At 36.6% G+C, this 21,597-nt stretch overlaps 1 protein-coding gene across 8 annotated transcripts in view; it reads right to left on the bottom strand.

Annotated features, from left to right (window-relative positions):
• Positions 1 to 21,597, bottom strand: part of AKAP9 (A-kinase anchoring protein 9) — a 147,780-nt gene that overhangs the window by 31,915 nt on the left and 94,268 nt on the right. For 6 of the 8 annotated variants that reach the window (XM_037507644.2, XM_054692324.1, XM_054692322.1 and 3 more), the window contains 7 exons: positions 15,089 to 15,251; positions 13,557 to 13,769; positions 12,595 to 12,633; positions 10,700 to 10,932; positions 9,741 to 9,860; positions 5,049 to 5,225; positions 4,336 to 4,440 (listed from right to left, as the gene is read on the bottom strand). In XM_037507644.2, the coding sequence (XP_037363541.1) occupies positions 4,336 to 4,440; positions 5,049 to 5,225; positions 9,741 to 9,860; positions 10,700 to 10,932; positions 12,595 to 12,633; positions 13,557 to 13,769; positions 15,089 to 15,251 (1,050 nt within the window). The remainder of the gene's footprint in view (positions 1 to 4,335; positions 4,441 to 5,048; positions 5,226 to 9,740; positions 9,861 to 10,699; positions 10,933 to 12,594; positions 12,634 to 13,556; positions 13,770 to 15,088; positions 15,252 to 21,597) is intronic. The other 2 variants (XM_037507653.2, XM_037507673.2) reach the window with 1 other exon arrangement.

Below are 21,597 nucleotides of genomic sequence, written 5' to 3'. Positions count from 1 at the left end.
GGAAAGAAACCTTAGTTTATATTAAATTTAGTTGCTATCAAAGACTGAAAAATGTTGTAGAATTAATCAGTTATTTTAGCAACCAAGTGAGACTAGCTCAATTTAGTCCATAGTAATATGACATAACCCAGTGAAAAGTCTGACTGCCTTCTACTTGTTTAAGTAGAGATAAATGGAGGCAGACACAAAGACCATGAGATTCTTAGGTCTGATTACATTTACTTAAGAGTAATTTATTAATACAATTTTAAGAGAAAGTTAGAGAGTGCCTATATACAGGAAAACAAATTTAGCTCATTTGTGAGTATGGAATACACTAACGGTAAAGCAATTGCTCTTTAATGCTGCAAAGACTGACACAAACAAATATTATGAGCTAGTTATTGATGTATTTAAAAAAACCCTGGATTTGATGAGTACAGCAACAGTAACTTAGCTTACTGCTTTGCAGTTGCTTAATAAATAATGAATAAATTTCCAAATGTGTATTTACCTGATGGTCAAAATTTGATGCATTAAAAGCAACCTAATATGCTCAGATGTTGAAGCAACATTTAGTGGCACCTGGCCCAGAGAGCAGCTGATAAATCATTTATTGCCTTGGAACTTGTAAGGGGCATATGGGCACAGCAACCCATAAACAGAGTCATATCCTAGCATTGGCAAAGCAAAGACCTTAAAAATATCATTTAGCCTAGTATCCCCTTAATAAAAATAGTATCAACCACAGTGTTAATGACCAATAAGTCCTTAAGGGATTATTACTTTTTTGAATTCTGTGAGATCAATACTAGAATCTTCTTCATTTCTGAGTTAGAGAGTCACTGAGAGAGTACTTTGTCCTGAGGTGACAGTCAGTGATGAGAAAGCCAGCTTCTGAAGCCACCTGGGTGGCTTACCTCTAAAACTTTACATTTTTAACTATCATTTATCCTGCTACTAATAACTAATGCCTAAGACTTATATTTAAATAGTTTCTGTAACACTGGTATTAAACTTATTAGATAAATCTTAAATACAATTACTAGTTGTGCACATATAATTATCAGATTAGTCTGTTGACCATTATGCTAATTATATCTTCTTCAAAGTTATCTAATAGTAACTTACCCATAACTTTATAACTACTTTTTATGACTAGGTTTTATTTAAAAATGAACATATACATAGATAATTAAGTTCAAAGTTGCTGCCCTACCTCACATATAATTTCTTTCTTTTTAGATACACCAGTTTAAGGTCAAATTTGTACCTTTGTGACTTTGTGATCCACAGCTTTGCTATTCTAATTGTTCCTGGAGCAGAAAAACTGGCATAACCCTGGCAACATGTTATATGTGCAGTTTTCAATCCCTACCGCAGACCTACTTCATATTAACAAGATCCCTAAGGGATACATATGTGTATTGAAGTTTGAGAAGCAACTGGTATAAAGCTCTAACAGTCCACTTAGAAGCAGCTGAACTTGAGGCATTAAAACAATTTCTAAGAATGACACTGCAGGAACATTCTTTCTTTTTATTCATATTCCTTTTATTTAGTCTCAGGCTGTTTTATTATGGTCTAGAACACCCCAAACCAGAAAGTTATTAAGATTAAAAATATACTTAGTAGTAGCATTTGTTTTAATCTTAGTTAATTTAGCTATCTAACCTGTTTGGATTATATTAATTTGAACCTATTTGTTTTTTTCTTGATAGCTCTTATCTTTCAAACATGTATACAAGTTTCCCCTTCTGTCTGAAAGTAGAATGTTCCTATTTGGCATGATTTAGTAGGCTATTTGGGGGTTTTGGAAATGCAATTATCAGAAATTTATAAGGGAAAAAACTTGAGCATTTCCAGGTCCAAAACATAACCTATAAATTACTACTTTTGGATAGTAGTAGAAAACTGTGTATCTCCTCCTTAGCTACAGAGTAGATTCCTTGAAGTCTGGTGCTGTAAATGGTGAATGACAGTCTTCAATATGTTTTTTTTTTAACGATTTATTTATTTATTTATACAAGAAATGGGGTACAGGCCTGATGCGCGGGACAGTGAGAGGATTCACCAGAGACAGAGCGGGGAACAGAACAGGCAGACTGATGAAATACACTGCTGAGGGGAGCAGTGGGCGAGACAGGAGAGGTCTGCCGTGCATGTGGGTCATTTTCTGGCTGGCAAGCCAGGATTGAACCAGCACTGTAGAGGCTGCAGACAGCTTCATGGCGCGGTGCTCAACCACCTGCGCCACCAGGGGAGGCCCAGTCTTCAATATGTTTTACCAAAAAGGTGAAACATGTCTGGATGCTTCAGCAGTACAGCATCACAGGTACTCCAAAATTAGAAAAATCTTGGAGGAATTCTCATTACTCGCCAATGACTTAGTCTTTCATAACACTTAGTTTTCTCATCTGTAAAATGCAGGAAACACTACAGCCTATCCTCAGGGAGAATGTAAATAGTAATGACATCAAGGCATTTAAAATATTTAGCACTTTGCAGCACAGACCTCAAAAAACTGAGTATTAGATTTAAAATCTACTGAAGGATTCTTCAAGAAATTTTTCCACTGTTTGTTTCCACATCATTTACCTTCTCTTATCCTGAAACTCTTATCCTTTAAGTTTTCTTCTCTCTCTGCTCATCCTGCATTTTTAAATGTTATGATGAATGTAGTGGTGATGAAAGTATTGGAAAGCATCTCAAATATAATGATACAAATGGAATTCAGATATCTGAAAACATTTTCTTAGTGTAGGAGAGAATGCTTAAGAAGTTACTTTCTACTACAAGATGTATTTTTTTATTTCATGTTCTTTGTTTCAGTTTCCAGTTTGGATGAGTAGGTTCTGACAGAGTACTTGTCACTGTTATTAAAAACTAGTCGACCAGGATCAGCAGTCAGCTTAACTCTTTACTCATTCAACAAGTCTGGCCATGTCTCATCTGTGAGAGCTGGGAGATCTGTTAAGAGATGCTCTCTAAGATTTAAGTCTGAAAGTAGAATGTTCCTATTTGTCATGATTTAGTAGGCTATTTGGGGGTTTTGGAAATGCAATTATCAGAAATTTATAAGGAAAAAATTTGAGCATTTCCAGGCCCAAAACATAACCTACAAATTACTACTTTTGGATATTAGTGGAAAACTATGTAAGGTATCCTGTATTGCTAAATGACTAAGATTCTGAGTAAAAGTTGAACAGTTATTGGAAATTTAAGAAATTGAGATATAATAGCATTCTATAAAATTCAAAGCAAAATAAAAATTATATACTAGTGAACTTAACTACCCATAATTAAATTTCATTGCTTTTGGTCTGGCTTTTGAAGGGCTACCTTTTTAGGGAACAGATACATTTTCCTGATTATTTAGCATAAGGTAAATCTTTAAATGTTACTTTCAAAATACACAGGAATGGTTATATATAAGTAAAAGTGCTTCTTGCCTCTCTCAGAGAAAAACAAAAAGGGAGAAGAAATAATACCCTGATAGATAAACATTAGTCAGTATTATGTAATAGTAAGAAAATGATCCTTTTCATGGAAATGATCATTACAGTCATTTATGGAGATGTCATTTTTCTCTTTTAAACGACCAGTTCTTTGAACTGTAGTTTTGTTTTCTAAATCATACTTGTATTTTCCAAAGTACTTAGTATACTGTTTAAATTCAATATTTATTAAAATGAAATATCCTGAGAAAATTACATAGCAAGACATAAAAATGTAGTTTTAGAAATTTAAAGATTTTAGTGATAGAAAGCTAATGTATACATTTTAGAAAAACTATTAATAGACAAAGATTTTAATAAGTTATAATTTAATAAGAAATTGATAATTACTATTTTAACAATGGATATTCTTTGTTGTTGAAGGGAGAGAGTAGAAAAACATGGAAGTTTGTATAATAACTTTGTTAATCTTTTAAGAACATGTGTAGTATACTGTAAAATAGCACTGTAATCTCCCCAGCCAACAGAACTTAAAATAAAGAAAACAAACAAACAAAACCCAGAACACAGCAGCAATAATTCAAAGTGCATGATAAAGCAGGAGAAAAGAATACTACTCTACAGTCCCCTAATACCACTATATCTCTCAGTCTCCTCTTTATTCATACCTACCTTCTTTTTGTCATCAAAGCTTCTTCCTACATCAAGGAATTATACTTGTGCCCTCTACCCAGACCACTGTTCCTCCTACCAGCCATTTTGTTCATTTTCATTGTCTGTAAGGTATACTTAGGCAAACTCTAGTTTTAGAACATAAGTTGCACTCTGTTCAAATGAAATTTTCATGATGACCATTTAAAATAATTCAAATCACACTTATTATTAAAAATAATCTTACCTCCTTTTCCTTTCTGTCTATGGCATCTCGCTCAGCTTGCAACTGTACTTCTAGGGACAATTCTGCTTTAGCTTCTATAGCTTCAAACTGTTTTTGATTTTCTATCTATAAAGATAAAAGAATTTTTTCAAAATTTCAGACATTTAATTCCTTTACCCATTTTAGTTAAAGCAGCAATTCTATTTCTCCAATTCTAAGTAGATAATCTATATACATTAGTGAATAATCCAAAGTTAGAAATACTCAGTTTTTAATGCATTTTATATAAACTCAAACAGGAACATCTCACATTCTTAATTTCACTCCTCAGATAAAATGAAGCAATCACCTTATCTATCCCCTAAGCTAGTGTCCTTATCCTGCTTTTCTTCTTTTATTCACTTTTGCTTTCTGAAGTCTAATGGGGACAGATTTCATTACTTCTTAGCATGCACTAAACTGATATCTGCTTTTTTTCACTTGGCTATTATTGAAGATTAAAAGGATAATTAATTCTTCTGGTTTAATAATCTTCCTTTCTCAGGACTAAGGTAAACAAGCAATATTGGGAAGGAAGAATAAACAGAAATGGTTAAGCCAATGAGGACATAAAGATAGTTACATTATATAATAACCAATGGCAATTTTTTGAAAGAACCAATGTTTGCATAACTCAGAGTATTCTGCACTAAAATACTTGATATAAAGTTATTAACCTGAGGAAAATGTCATACCTTTTGAAAAGTGTCTGTACTAATGAGCAAGGCTTGTTCCAGTTCCCTTACTCTAAATTCCAGTTTTTCAATTTCTTCATTTCTTTCTTGTATATCCCTCTGAAGTTGCTCTTTAGAGAGCAAAAGCTCACTGCACCTGTCCGTTTTTTCTTTCAGATGATTTGTTAACTGTTCAACCTGGAAATACAATAAGCAAAAACTAATTTAAAAAAATTTCAACAAGCTAATAACACATCCATCCTTATTTCAAAAAGTATTTTTAGATACTATGCTAATTTTATTTCTATAAGGATAGCAATTATAGTAACTGTCTCCAATTATGGTAACATCTTTTAATTGAGAAAACGAAGCAGCACTATTATAAGGGAAATACTGCTTTCACTAACTCTTTAAAACAAGTTCTTTCCTTTAAACTAAGACTTCCCCAGCTAGTAGGTTAAAAGAATACATTTTTGAATAATGTTGAATAATAAGCTCTAATGGGCACAACCGCAAACAAGTTTGTTGTTAAAACCTAACAAACACAAGTTTGCAGAGTACTGACTTACACTCTTCGAGGTAAGATGACCTAATAAAATCTTTCATGGATTATATTTTTCTTTTCACAATTGGCTATAACTGATGCATATAATAACAGAGGGTAGTAAATATCACAAGGATGGGAAGGGGTCACTTGCTTAAGGATTTTTAGCCTGCACATTTTATCAGCCCAGAACAGAGATGAGCATTCTGGGAGGTAAGAGGGAACATGAAGGTTTCCCTAAGTGATTCTGATATGCAGGTCAATTCAAGTGAATGGCTCTGTGACAATACAAGAAGCATGAAGGATTAATAAAATAGCTCATGAATTTAGTGTGATGAAGAGAAATGAGAATGAAGAGAAAACCTACCAAAGTAAGCAATCCAATGATAAGAAAAAAAGGAATTCCAACTAATTTCAGTGTGATACTTTAGGGAAATTATTTAAAAATGATACTATCCCAAAACAAAGGAATTAACAAAACTAAACCAGAACAAATCCTAGACTGTAGAATTGAGGCTTCTAGAGAGGGTAAGTGGAGGTAGAAACAAAGTAGGGAGGGGAGGGCCCAATGGTCTATGGTAAAGGACTATAGGTGCTTTAGTGGTGGGTGTGGTGCAGTGACATACATCTCAGGAGGTGTGCATCTATATCCCTAAATTATGTACAGTGTTGTAAACCAATGTTACTTCAATTAATAAAAGCAATTTAACAACAAACAGCCCCCCCACTATTTCCTCATCCACAAAATGGGCTTAATATTATTACCATATTTGTGAGAATCATTTAATAAATCATATAAAGTACTGAGCAGAGTACTAAGCATGTAACAAGTACTCAAAAATACATATTTTTTACTAAATATATATTACTTTGAAAGTAAATAAAAATACTATTCCTCAAAACATGAAAAGAAATGCATATAATTATAAATATATAACATGGAACCTATAATTACAGTTTCAGGGATGACGGTAAAAATGCCACTAAGAGCAACTTTAACAATAATGGGTAGATTAAGATTTGGAGTAAAGTCAAGGGAAAAAAAGCAAAACCGGGCCTCCCCGGTGGCGCAGCGGTTGAGCGCTGGGTTGCAAAGCTGCCCGCAGCTTCTGCAGTGCTGGTTCGATCCCCGGCTGCTCCCCGGCACCGGAGGAGGGTCCCACATGGCACGCAGACCTCTCCTGCTGCCCGCTGCTCCCCTCAGCAGTGTACTTCGGTCCTTCTGCCTGCTCTGCTCCCCACTCTGGCTCTGGTGAATTCTCTCACCCTCCCGCGCTTCTGACTGTACCCAGTGCATGTATAAACAAACAAACAAATAAATAAATAAAATACATGCCTCTTTAAAAAAAAAAAAAAAAAAGAAAGCAAAACCAGTAAAACAAAATGGCATAGGGCCTCCCCGGTGGCACAGTGGTTGAGCACCGGGTTGCAAAGCTGCCCGCAGCCTCTGCGGCACCGGTTCAATCCCTGGCTGCTCCCCGGCCACTGGAGGAGGGTCCCACATGGTGCGCAGACCTCTCCTGCTACCCGCTGCTCCCCTCAGCAGTGTACTTCGGTCCTTCTGCCTGCTCTGCTCCCCACTCTGGCCCTGGTGAATTCTCTCACCCTCCCGCACTTCTGACTGTACCCAGTGCTTGTATAAATAAAAAAACCAACCAACCAAACAAACAAACAAAAAAAAAACAAAGTAGCATAGTGTACTTTATTTTTTTTTAAAGATTTATTTATTTATGCATACAAGAACTGGGGAACAGGTGAGGGGTGATGGGGGTGAGAGGATTCACCAGAGATAGAGTGGGCAGCAGAACAGGCGGATCTACTGAAATACACTGCTGAGGGGAGCATTGGGCGAGGCAGGAAAGGTCTGTTGCACCAAGTGGGCAGCTTCCTGGCTGGGGATCGAACTAGTGATGCAGTGGCTGTGGACAGCTTCGTAGGCTACATCTTAACCCCTTGCACCACCAGGGAGGCCCGGCATAGTATACTTTATTTATTTATTTATTAAAAACGATTTATTTATTTATTTGTTTATACAAGCGCTGGGTATAGTCAGAAGCGCGGGAGGGTGAGAGAATTCACCAGAGCCAGAGCGGGGAGCAGAGCAGGCAGAAGGACCGAAGTACACTGCTGAGGGGAGCAGCAGGCGGCAGGAGAGGTCTGCGCGCCATGTGGCACCCTCGCCAGCAGCCGGGGATCGAACCGGCGCTGCAGAGGCTGCAGGCAGCTTCGCAACCCAGTGCTCAACCACTGTGCCACCGGGGAGACCCCGGCATAGTATACTTTAAACAAAGATTTTTTTTTTTGAACTTGAGAAAATCTGAAGCTGGGGAATCAATTATAGCAAGGTAGGGAGAGAACAAATGGAATGTGATGGTCTGGGAGGAAATCAAATATACATATCCTTGATAGTTTCTTGAAGTTTCATGAATGACACAGGTCAGACGTTTCCAAATATATGAAGACAAATAATAGGAAATGACAGTAAGTTCTAGAGCTTAACATTTCTTTCAAGTTTCAACAAATAGGAATTATTTTTCAAAAACCAAAAATATGTTTTTTAAGCAGAAGGCCAGTAACTACAATCTCTGTGGGCAAGGGTAACTTTCCACTGCTCTAGAAGATAAGGCTGTTCTACATAAGATTACTTCTCTCAATGAGAATGGGGTAATATTTTCCTGCAATGAGTTTACAGATGTTTCATATCCTGGAATTCTTCTAAGAAAAATGAAATGGAGTAAACTTCACAGAAATTGTACACTATAAAATTCGATAGAAATAAAAATTTTCAGAACAGGTAAAGTGTTTACTTAGTACCAGTCCAATACGCCGAAGAGATGGGTCCTATTACATTCTATAGTTTAGAAATGAGTAAACAAATTTTAGAAAGGGACATATCTATTGTCAGATAGCTAGAAAATGATGATCTAAACTGGGACATATCTATTGTCAGATAGTTAGAAAATAATGATCTAACTCCAACTACAATCTCTTTATAACCATCACAAGTCATTTTTAGCAATTTATACAATGAATTGTCCTTTGATCATGCAGAATTCATTTGGAAAATATGGAGTTCTGTGATGTTTCCTTATAAGGAAAATGAATAGTTAGGGTGAAAAAGTAGAAACAGACAGAATGCTTAGGGGGCTACCATAATCATCCGGGTAAACGATGATGACAGTTAGGATTTAGGATGATGATTGAAAATGGAAAAATAAGAAGACAGTGAACATGACTGACCAATGGGTTGGGAAGAGGGGTTGAGAAAAAGCAGAATCAAGGAATTCTAGGTCTCAGCAATGAGGAAGGTAGCGATGTTACAGAATTTACTGAAATGAAGAAGTATCAAGTTTTTTTTCTAGTCTTTCTTTGGTGGGGGCTAGTGAGAAAGCAAAGGCCTGCTTTTGAACATTTTTTTTGTGAAATCAAGTGGTGATATAAAACGGGCAGCTGAATAGTCAAATCTAAGGTCAACAGATATGTCAGGATTGGAGAAATGAAAGTTGAGTAATTTATATATGACTGTATGGGAAGAAAACATAAATCCAGAAGAAAAGGGTACCCAAGACAAATTCCTGGAAGCATGCCTTCATTTATTTTGGGTAGAGGAGAAACAAGGACTAGAAAAAGAGACCAAAGTAGTAGGTGTATCATACAAGGGAAGAGAAGGTGTTTCAAAAAGAAAGTTGTAATGAATCTCTCTAATGGCCAAGGATGATGAAGAGGTGATTATGGGACATAGACATGAAGCTGTGGAAAACCTTTATAAAAAATTTCAGTGAAACAGAGAGAGACTAGGAATCCTGACTGTGATAGGGGGTTAGAAACTTCACTAGAGTGGACCGAGAAAAGAACGAGAGACAGGGAAGTAAAGAATGGATACAGAAAACCCTTCTGATCAGTTGTGCTAGGAATGGGAATAGAGAAAAGGGCAGGAGAGTTATTAGGCACTATTAGAAGATGAATGAAATGGAAAACATTCTCAATTTCAATCAATAAAAATAATTTTTAGGGTTTCAAGAACCTTCTCATGGTTAAGAACATTTACTTTAATAATTTTGAAGATTTATATACAATAGGATTTCTTTGGACTGTTTCATGATATGAACCTTATTTTTCACATAATATACAAACTACTATTAGGTAAATAATATCAGTAAAGTTTTTACCTCTCTAGTTTGATGTTCATTGATAGGCTGGAATCGAGGTATGACCTTAAGTTGCTGTTCCAATTTCTGTATTTCTTGTTGAAATACATCCCTCTCATGTTCTCTATCAATGGCTTGCTCCTGAAGTTTAATAATAGTAATAATAATAAATGAATGAATATATATTGAAGTATTATTTCTTATTAGTTACCAGCATAGCTTTGCTTTAAAGGCAAAGAACTGAAGACTATAGAATAATTCAAACCAAAAAATGTTTTAAAAATACATTTTTTGTATGATATGTAGCTTATTTGAGTTCTTTAACAAAAATAAGCATTTAAATATTTGAGGTACATTAATTTTTTAAATAATGTGAAATAAAGAATGAAAAAAACTTGAAAATTAATTTTTTTTTGGAACAAAGGATGCATTCCTCTGTTAGTTATTAAACAAAATAAGTAGAACAAAATGGTGAGTCAATTTCTTTCATCCTAATTTAAGTCTAACAATTACAAAATGTATAAGAATCAGCCTCTGCATTGTGAAGAGCAGATCTGAATGAAAAGCCCAATGAAGAAAATGCACGTTTAAGTAAGAGATTTAATGTCTTTTTAAAAGAGTAACAACAGTATGACAACTGCTCCAGTCTGGTTTCCATGGATGGACACTGCATGTGTAACTTTCACAGATGAAGCCAATTAACTCTTCACCTGCTTTGGCAGCTGGGTAAAGGAAAAACTGTCAAGTTTCTTAACTTTGAATTTGGAAACAATAACTGGTAGGGTTCATTCATATTATGTCTGTATTGCTTTTAATTTTGATAACTACATAATAAACATCAGAATGTAATTTAGAACGTAATTTTCCAATTAAATGATAGAATTTAGAGAAGAAAACTTAAGAATTCAAGAATCTCTTCATAATTTAAAATTCAAAATGTAGCACATGCAGCATTCAATATTCAAATTAAGAATACTTACATCTAAAAATTTTCTCATTTTTTCTAATTGCTTTTCTAGTGCTTGGTTTTGTTGTCTTAAATCCGTAAGTTCAGCGTTTTTTTCCTGTTCCAGTTCTATAAATCTACCGACTTGTTCCTCGACATCTATTTCTAAAGCTTTCACTTGTTTTTGAAGGTCATCGCGTACTTTTTCAGCTTGACATTGTACTTCTAGTTTTTCCTTCATTAGTTTTTCAGTTTCTTGTAGTAATTCTGTTTATAAATGCAAAAATATACTGTTAAATGGCAATTAATGATGTTATACTAGTGAAAATACCCATAACTATGTTTAAATTTACCCTCAAAATAATAAGAGTCTGAGTTTTATTTAAAGAACATGTAAAAAAGAAAAATACTCATATGCAAATATCAAAATAACATTCCTAACATAGGTAAGCAGGCTACTATCAACAAAATTATATCAAATTAATAAAAAGAATGTCTTCCTACAAGGAGTATTTTTATGAAAGCATAGTAAACAACAAAAACCTATCCTTACTCTGATGAAAATAACAAAGTCTAATTAAATTCAACAACAGGAAAAACTCACCTCAGGCAAAAAGCAATTCATTCCAAACCCATAAAGTCACTTTTATATGCATACACAAAACACATGAAGATCAAATACTGTAAATCTTTAACCAAAACAAGAGTTACAGAAAAATGAATACAATTGCAATTAGAATTTCTTGTTAGTGTCACTCCTCATGAGATCCATATTCCTGAGTTAGTCTTACATGCTCACATGTATGAATTTCAAGGGAAAACTGGCAAGTAGGAGAAGCAATGTGGTTTAGTGCTTAAGAACAGAGATTATGGGTTCAAATTCTAGTTTGTGCCTCTTATGTCCAATGTCTTTCCTTATATTTAAACTGGGAATAGTAATAGTACTGATCTCTTAAGAGTTATTGTGGGGATCCAGTGAGTTAATATATGTAAGAAATAGTGCCTAGGGTATGGCAAGCACTATATAAGTGTTACCCATTACTATTAACCTTAATAATAGAATAATAAAGTGTACATAGCAAAGCAAAATAATCCTCTGATTATTGAACACAACCCTAGAGTTTTTATTTTGAGTGGTCTGCCTACACTTTACTCAGGACTAGGAATCTATACAAAATAGCTTTCCTTTTAAAACAATACTAATTTAGATGTTAACATAAAAGCAAATCACCCAGAAAGTCTCTTTATTTTACTAAATTTCATTGATGCTAGTTATACCATCATCTTATATATTTTCTGATTCAGAAAGAGGATTTTCAATATAGTTCTAGGTATTCAACATTTATTATGACAAAAAATGTTTTAATAAACCAATATTTTCTTTAAAAAATTCAAGATGGGGGCCTTCCCAGTGGCGCAGTGGGTTGAGCACTGCTCTGTGAAGCTGTCTGCAGCCTCTGCAGCATGGGTTCAATTCCTGGCTGGCTAGGGAGAAACCCACATGGTGTGACAGACCTCTCCTGTCTCGCCCACTATTCCCCTCAGCAGTGTTTTCGGTCCATCTGCCTATTCTGTTCCCCGCTGTCTCTGGTGAATTCTCTCGCCCTCCCATGCCTCTGACCTGTACTCAAGTTCTTGTATAAATAAATAAATCTTAAAAAAAAATAAAAATAAAAAAATTTAAGATGGCTTTAAGCTTTGTGGAAAAAGATATAAGATGATGATGGTCATTGTATTAGTTAATTTCAAATATGAAAATGTATTTTTATGTAAAGTAAGTCTTGTTAGAGAGTAAAACTGTAAGAAAGAAACACAACAGCAAAATTGCAAAATTAGATGTGTTAGTTAACTGAAAATTCAAGGATCATCCAATTTTTGGAGTTGTAAGTTTACCACCCAAAGATTGGCCATGCAATTGTATAAACACACCTGCTTCAGGTGCTGCATCGACTGCAGCATTTACTAGTCCTATAAGAATAGGAAAAAAAAACATACACACACAGAAAATATTATAATTTACATGTCATCTATTTCCTAAAATAGGGTAACACACACACACACACACACACACAGAGAATTAGAAGTAAAAGTTGAAATTATTATCATCTTTGGTAACATTTTGAGACATTGCAGTATTCCTTGAATATGACATATATTCCAGTATGAAACATATACTTTCCACATTAAAAATTACAGCTCTGAAAATGTGTCAAATATTAGCAACCAGAACTTTACCATATTACAAAGATATACGTTATATTTCTAAATCAATAAAATTAGTGAAACTACACATTTACAATTTCAACTGCAAGTGTAATAGAAAAGTGAGAGGATCTGATAAAAAACATTTAAAGTTTTACAGTTACAAAAACTGACATATATTTTTCACTGTTAAACAATGTTTACCTCAAGGTATTACCTAAATTCTCATTTAAGGAAAGATTAAATGGTTATTATTTGTAAATGTTTATGGTTTGAACTCCTTTGAACTCCCATTTAAGTTAAATTAGATGTTTTCAAACTATCCTATTCTTCCACCCCCACCTGCTGCTCACTACTAGTGCCAGATCAGTACTCTTGGTTCTTCGATCCAATTTTTGCTGTCTGTTATTTAAAAGAACTAAACTTTACACAATTTGAAAAATATCTCATCATATGCAGCTTTCCCTTGAGGCAGAGGTTTGAAGATAAAAGAATTACTCTTTTCCTATTAACATCTGCCAAAGGAAAAAAGAAAAAAACTTCTGATTTGACAAGGTTGGCTAGTAAGACATTTACCAATAAAGTAGATTTTTTAATACTTTTTAAATCCCTACATATATAAAGTAACAATAGTAAAAGGGAAAGAAAGCAATGGTGAACTTTTAAGAAATATTTCATAAAACACATACGCTGTTCAGCGGGACCTGCCTCTGCTTTCATAGCTTCCTTCTGTCTGGACAACAATTCTCTTTCTTCTTGGATTTGCTGTTGTTCTCCTTCCAATTCTTGTAATCTATTCCCTGCACATAACAACTCCTGTTCAAGACGATCTATTATATCAGTTTTTTCTTGAATTTGCCTTTCAAAAAGAGTTTTTTCATCTGTATAACCATCAATAACACCTATAAAATAAATAGGTACAAGGTTATTACGTACTTCAAATTTTTTTTTGATTTATTTTTATTTATTTATACAAGCACTGGGTATAGTCAGAAGCGCGGGAGGGTGAGAATTCACCAGAGCCAGATTGGGGAGCAGAACAGGCAGAAGGACCGAAGTACACTGCGGAGGGGAGCAGTGGGCGGCAGGAGAGGTCTGCGCACCATGTGGGACCCTCCTCCGGTGGCTGGGGAGCAACCGGGGATCGAACCGGTGCTGCAGAGGCTGCGGGCAGCTTCACAACCCAGCGCTCAACCACTGCGCCACCGGGGAGGCCCACGTACTTCAAATTTTGCCACATTTTAATATAAACAACAAAAGGAGTACTGTTAGAAAAACGTTAAATTATTTTAACTTAATAAAACTCTTAACTGAATGACAGCAACTATTTTGATCCGATGTTTTTTGTTAACCAGTGTACCTAAATATGAAATTCCTCAGAATTTTCTATTCTTTTTTTAAAATTTATTTTTTTATGCGCACAAGAACAGGGGTGTTAGCCAGAGGTGCTGAGGGTGAGAGGATTCACCAGATACAGAGTGGGGAGCAGAACAGGTGGATCTATTGAAATACACTGCTGAGGGGAGCAATGGGTGAGATAGGAGAGGTCTGCTGCGCCATGTGGGTTAGCTCTTTGGCCAGCCAGGAATCGAATTCCTGTGGCAGAGGCTGCACACAGCTTCTGTGCTTAACCCCTTTTGCCACCAGGGAGGCCCTGAAGTTTCTACTCTTTTGCTATACTAATACATTACAACATTATATAGGTATAACTCACTGTATTAAACAGATAAAAACTTATTCAGATGGTTGTTAATTAAATCACATTTTAAATATAAAAGAGAAAGTTGGTATTTCATGTGATTCTAGAAGACTAACCCTGACAACAGCATGGTAGAATATAAAGAGCATGGGGCTTTAGCTGCTGAGAGTCTGGCAACACCAATTAATGGAGGCCTTAAACAAATTATTAGCATATCTTCATTTCAGTTTCCTTATCTTTTAATTACAATCACTGTCTTAGGATGGTGGATTTATGATAACTCACCATCATCCACTTCTTTAGTTTCTAAAATTTTAATTTTAGTAATTCTAGTAAGTACATTTATATGTAAAAATAGCCTTAAGCTTGCATGGGGGAACTTTGAAGACAAACTACAATTACTTTTCTTTTGTCTCTAAATTAGAGTTGACTGGTAGTTTCCAAACAGAGCTTACATCAAAATCTCTACTTTATTCTTGAAATTTCTCCACCCTCAGATACCCATGGCAAGGTGATGCTCACCTTCAGCCTTACTGAGCTCCACAGCCAGCTGTTCTCTTGCTCTGGACTCCTCATGAAGGCGCTCTCGGAGTTCTTCTTGGCACTTAAGAGACTCTGTCGTTTCTTGTTTCTGTCTGAATGACTCACGCATCAACTCTGTCTGTGTAACTTTTGCATGTTCGAGCTAAACAAGGCGAGAAAGTACACATGAAGAAAGACTAAGTATTAGAAATACCAGTGTCATTCCCCATTAAAGCTTAAAAAAAGGATTTTAAATAAAAATATAAATTACCAAACTGTAGTCACTGAATATTTCTAGTGTGTAGGTGGGATATGTCAGTAAACAAGTAGATAGATTGTGTACAGATTTTCAAAGGAGATTTACTCTAACTGAACAACAAAAATTCTTCTGAAAAATTTTATATAACTGTGTATACACGATAAACTAATATTTAACTTTGGGACTCCTGCTTTACACTGTGGAGAACTAATGATAAATGATTAGTACAATGGCATAAACTACCAAAATCATAGTGGCACAAAAAAATGAAATTACATGCAAAAAGTTTATGTTTCTTTCTATCTGAGAAACATCTATAAGACTATGAATATTCAATTATTTTTCAAAGCTTTTAATTACATGTATTGTCTTAGGATGGTGGATTTATGATAGCTTTTTAAAAAATATTTTAAACTTATTTATTTATTTATACATACATACATACATACATACATACATACATACAAGCACTGGGTACAGTCAGAAGCGCGGGAGGGTGAGAGAATTCACCAGAGCCAGAGCAGGGAGCAGAGCAGGCAGAAGGACCGAAGTACACTGCTGAGGGGAGCAGCGGGCGGCAGGAGAGGTCTGCGCGCCATGTGGGACCCTCCTCCGGTGGTCGGGAGCAGCCGGGGATTGAACTGGCGCTGCAGAGGCCGCGGGCTGCTTTGCAACCCAGCATTCAACCGCTGCGCCACCGGGGAGGCCCTATGATAACAATTCTTAAACAATTTTTAAGATGACAGTCAGGTACTGACTCAAGACCAGAGCTCTTAAAAATCTAGTAATCATTGTTACAAGCTGCATGAAATTGCAGAAAAGCACTGTCTCTGCCTTAGTGTTCTGGATTTCTAACTACCAGTACCTGCTTATCTGTTTTTATTGAAACAATCACATGGTAGAAAAATTGAGTTCAAGTGTTTCTGGTACCTTTTCTAAATTATTAACATCATCAAAACTTTAAAGAGCAACGACCACATACATTAATAACAGACTCACAACAATGTTGTAAGGAATTATAAATCAATATATATTTAGTATGAGAGAAAGATATTATGCTTTAAGCTTAAATGGTCAAATGTAGCTGTTTCTAATTTATAGGCAGGTTATCAGTAATGTATTATGAACCTGTGGTAAAATTTATGGTTATTTTATTCTTAAAGACTGCAGCTTTTCATTCTGATTGGTATTTACCATGGCAAGTGAATTTTAGAGTTACTAAAATAATGAAAACACCATAATAAAACAAAAATAAATGTATACTAGATATTTTGTATTAATTTAGGGTAACCATTTTTAGTAACTCTAAAATTCTACATTTGACATTCATAATAAAAAATTAAACATACATTTCAAATCACAAAATATTTTTTAAAACATCTATGATAATATGTTGTTTCCACAACAAAGATAAAAACATGAATATATTTTTAGTTTTCACTGGCAAATGAGTATTTTCCTTTAAATGTGGACAAGTAATATACACTAACTTTCATTATGCAGAAACATGACCATAAAGTATAAACTAATTTATACACAACTACCATCCTGAATTTATAGCGGTAGCCTACATTTTAAAACAATATTCAGGGGGCGGAGCAACATGGCGGCGAGGAGACGCTGCGAGTAAGATCTCCCATTAAAAAAAGTGAATAGGGAGGAAAAGCGGCAGGTCCCAGTGAGAACCGGGACACGGAAGATAAACGGGTGACTCCAGCAAACTGCCCGAAGAAGAAAGTGGCCATAAAAGAGGACCAGAAGGGAGGGAAGCGCAGAACCCTGCTCCCCTCCCCCGCCCACAGAGGCGGCACTCTCCGACCGGCAGAGAGGAAGGAAACAACAAACCAAAACGACCAACAAGAACAAACGATGCAGCAAGCGGGACTGTGAGTGGAAAGGAACTATTGCAGCCACCACACCCTGTGAACGGGAGCTGTGGAGAACCCTGCAGGATCCGCCGCGGCGGTGAGCGAACGGCTCCGGGCACCATTAGAGAAGAACAAAGACCCCGGGAGACGCGCACACAGCCCGGGCTGCCGGTGAGCTTGCGCGGGAAAGCGGCGCGCTTGAAAAGCAAGTGCAGACCAGGATCGCCACTGCCCAGGTCCCCGCGCCTGCGACCTAGGCTTGCGGGGAGACACGCGGAGGCCCTCACGGGGGTGAAAGTCCCTCCCTGAGTGAGCAGGAACCAGGCGCCCAGGCACGGGAGCGGGGTGCAAAAGGCGCCATTCCTGCGCCACTGAACTGGGCTACAGCCCGCGTCCTGGACCTGAGGGCTTTGAACTGAGACCCGGGGCACGAAATTTGGGGCGTGGGTTCTCCACGACGGTGGGGCACAAGGCAGACACAGCACCCCAAAGCTGTTGAGGTTTACCCTACCATTCCCGCTCTGTTCCCTGTCCCACGGGGTGGGGGGGGGGCGAAAAACAGCCCCCCAAGGACAATAGGAGAGATCTCTGGCGCCACCTAGCGACCAGAAAAAAAAAGTCACTAACACCCCATAGAACAGGAAATTTCTTAAGACTGCTTGAAAAGGGCAGAAGGCTTCTAGAGGACCCAGTGGCCAGCCGGGAAGTTAGCCCACGCCAGGCCCCTTCCGACCAGCAGTCTGAGCCCACAGAGGGAGCAGGCACCCAAGTCCGGGGCAGACCGGGTGCGCAGAAGAGTGTGCCTGAAACCGGAGGCGCAGGGACTGCATCCCGCTTCGCCATTGTAGAACAGGGACATTTCTTCTTCAGTAAAAACTGCCTAAAATCAGCAGAAAGCTGCCCCAGAAGCCAGAGATGGCTCCTGGAGGAGCCAGAGGGGAGCGGAGAAGTTCACCCAAGATGCCACCCAGTCCGAGCTACACAGTGTCCCAATGCATATGACAAATTAGAAAACAGACAGTAGGGAGTAGAAGAACCACACGCAACCTAACAACTCCTCAGGAAAGAAGCACACCACAAAAAGAAAACCACTCCCCAGATTGCAACGACAGCAACTTGGAAGAACTTCTGAGCCTTTCAGAAAGAGAATTTAAAATTGCCATGATTAAAAAACTGATAGATCAGAAGAAGGAAATTGAGTCCCTAAAGAGGGAAAACAATGGTCAGAAGAATGAAATTGAGTCCCTAAAGAGGGAAGTAAAAGAAATGCAGGAGATCAAAGAATTAATAGAGGAACTAAAGAACTCTGGGAAAAGCAATGAAAGCAGGATAGATGAAAGGAAGAACGAATAAGTACTCTTGAAGACACAGAAATAAAAGAACCAAAACAGAAAAGGAAAGAGAAGTACGAAGGAAAAAGAATGAAGAAAGACTTCGGGAATTATCTGACTCCATGAGGAAAGGAAATGTAAGAGTTATAGGAATTCCAGAAGGAGAGGAGAAAGATGTAGGAACAGAGAAAATATTCCAGGAGATAATTGAAGAGAACTTCCCAAATGCGAAGAACGAGCTGAAAATTGATATACAAGAAGCAAGAAGAACACCAAACTTCCAGGACGAAAGGAAAAACACAGCAAGACACATAATAGTAAAGCTCCCAAGAATCCAGGACAAGGAAAAAATAATGAAGCTGACAAGAGGGAAGAGACAGATAACATTCAAAGGAAAACCAATCAGGCTGACATCAGACTTCTCTGAAGAAACACTACGGGCAAGGAGAGAGTGGAGGACATAGTCAACAGACTCCAAGAAAACAGATGCCAACCAAGAATACTCTATCCCGCAAAGCTCTCTTTCCTCCATGAAGAAAGAATATGGACCTTCCCAGACAAAGAGAAACTCCGGAATTTCATTAAGACTAAACCCCCACTCCAAAAAATACTACAAGGGATCCTAAAGCCAGAACCTCAGAGGGACGAATAACAACGAAAGAAGACCAAAAAAAAAAAAAAAAAAAAAAAGTTATTAAAAGAATAAATAAATAAAATCAAAGGAAAGACAAACACAATGGCAAATACCGATGCTAACATATCAATATTAACTCTAAATGTAAATGGACTAACTCTTCAATAAAAAGACACAGAGTTGCAGCCTGGATTAAGAAACAAAACCCAATCTTTTGCTGTCTCCAGGAAACACATTTAGCTACAAAAGATAAAAATAGGCTCAAAGTCAAAGGATGGAAAACAATCCTACAAGCAAATGGCCAAAAAAGAAAGCAGGAACAGCTATACTTATATCAGATAAAACAGACTTCAAACTCAAAAAAATAAAAAGAGACCCCAATGGTCACTACATTATGATTAAGGGGACAATACTTCAAGAAGAAATAACACTCATTAACATATACTCACCAAACGAAAGAGCACCAAAATATATCAGACAACTGTTGTCCTCTCTGAAAACAGACATCAGAGAAAACACATACGTAGTGGGAGACTTCAACACACCACTATCAACAATGGATAGATCAACAAGACAAAAAAAGTAAGTAAGAAACTAAAGCTCTAAATAAGGACCTAGAGCATTTGGGCTTAACAGACATCTATAGAACACTAAACCCCAAAAAAACGGAGTACACATTTTTCTCAAGCGCACATGGATCATTCTCCAGGATCGATCACATACTGGGGCACAAGACAAACATCAACAGATACACCAAGATTGAATCATACCAACCATCTTTTCTGACCACGAAGGCATCAAACTAGAAATAACCATAAAAAGAAGGCAAGGAACTATCCTACCTCATGGAGATTAAAAACCACACTAATGGAAGACCACTGGACTAACGAGGAGATCAAAGAAGAAATTAAAAAATTCTTTGAATTGAATGACAAGGAGGACACCAATATCCTAAATGTATGGGATGCAGCAAAAGCAGTAATAAGAGGAAAATATATAGCAATAGAAGCTCACATCAAAAAACAAGAAAGAACTCAAAGAAACAACCTAATCTCGAAGCTCAAAGATCTAGAAAAAGAAACAACAAAAAAACCCAAATCCAGTAGAAGAAAAGAAATAATAAAAACCAAAGCAGAAATAAATGAAATTGAAACTAAAAAAACAATCCAAAAGATCAATGAAACCAAGAGCTGGTTCTTTGAAAAAATAAATAAAATAGACAAACCCCTAGCCAGGCTCACAAAGGAAAAAAGGGAGAAGCACAAATAAACAGGATCAGAAATGAAAGAGGAAAATCACAACGGACACAGCAGAAATCAAAAAATAATCAGTAACTACTATGAACAGTTATATGGAAAACAAGTTCAACAATCTAGAGGAGATGGACAAATTCCTACAACTCTACAATCACCCAAAGCTAGATAAAGAAGAAATAGAACACCTAAACAGACCAATTACAATTAGCGAAATTGAAATGGTATCAAAAACCTCCCCAAACAAAAGCCCAGGACCTGATGGATTACAAATGAATTCTACCAAACATTCAGAGACGAATTAGTGCCTATCCTTCACAAACTCTTCCAAAAAATTGAGAAGGAAAGGACAATACCAACATCTCTATGAAGCCCAATATTTTACTAATACCAAACCGAATAAGGACAACACAAAAAGGAAAACTACATGCCAATCTCCCTAATGAACACTGAGCAAAAATCCTCATAAAATAGCTATCAGAATCCAACAATGTATCCATAGATAATTCACCCACGACCAAGTTGATTCATTCCAGGGGCACAAGATGGTTTAACATCGAAAATCAATCAACTTATCCAACACATCAACAAAAAGAAATATAACCATATGATAATATCAATAGATGCTGAGAAAGCTTTCGACAAAGTGCAACACCCATTCATGATAAAAGCCCTTGAAATTCTTGGGATACAAGGAGCATACCTCAACATCATAAAGGCCATCTATGACAAGCCAACAGCCAGTATCATTCTCAATGGTGAAAAGCTAAAAGCAATTCCATTAAGATCTGGAACAGACAAGGATGTCCACTCTCACCACTGCTTTTCAATATAATACTGGAAGTCCTAGCCAGAGCAATAAGACAAAGAGAAAGACATCCAAGGAATCCAAATAGGAAAAGAAGAAGTCAAACTATCACTATTTGCAGATGATATGATAATATACATAGAGAACCCCAAAATCTCCACAGAAAAACTAATTCAACTCATCAATCAATTCAGTAAAGTGGCAGGATACAAAATCAACACGCAAAAGTCAGTAGCCTTCCTATACAAAACAACAAATCTGAAGAAGAAGAAATCAAAAAAACCATCCCTTTTATTATCGAAACAAAAAAAATCAAATATTTGGAATAAATCAACAAAAAGGTAAAGGACCTATAC

This window comes from Talpa occidentalis, unplaced genomic scaffold (genome assembly GCF_014898055.3).
Source record: "Talpa occidentalis isolate TD23 unplaced genomic scaffold, MPIMG_talOcc4v2.1, whole genome shotgun sequence".
NCBI classification, from domain to species: Eukaryota; Metazoa; Chordata; class Mammalia; order Eulipotyphla; family Talpidae; genus Talpa; species Talpa occidentalis.
The sequence above is the reverse complement of the archived record's forward strand: the minus strand, read 5'-3'. Positions and strand labels throughout refer to the sequence as shown.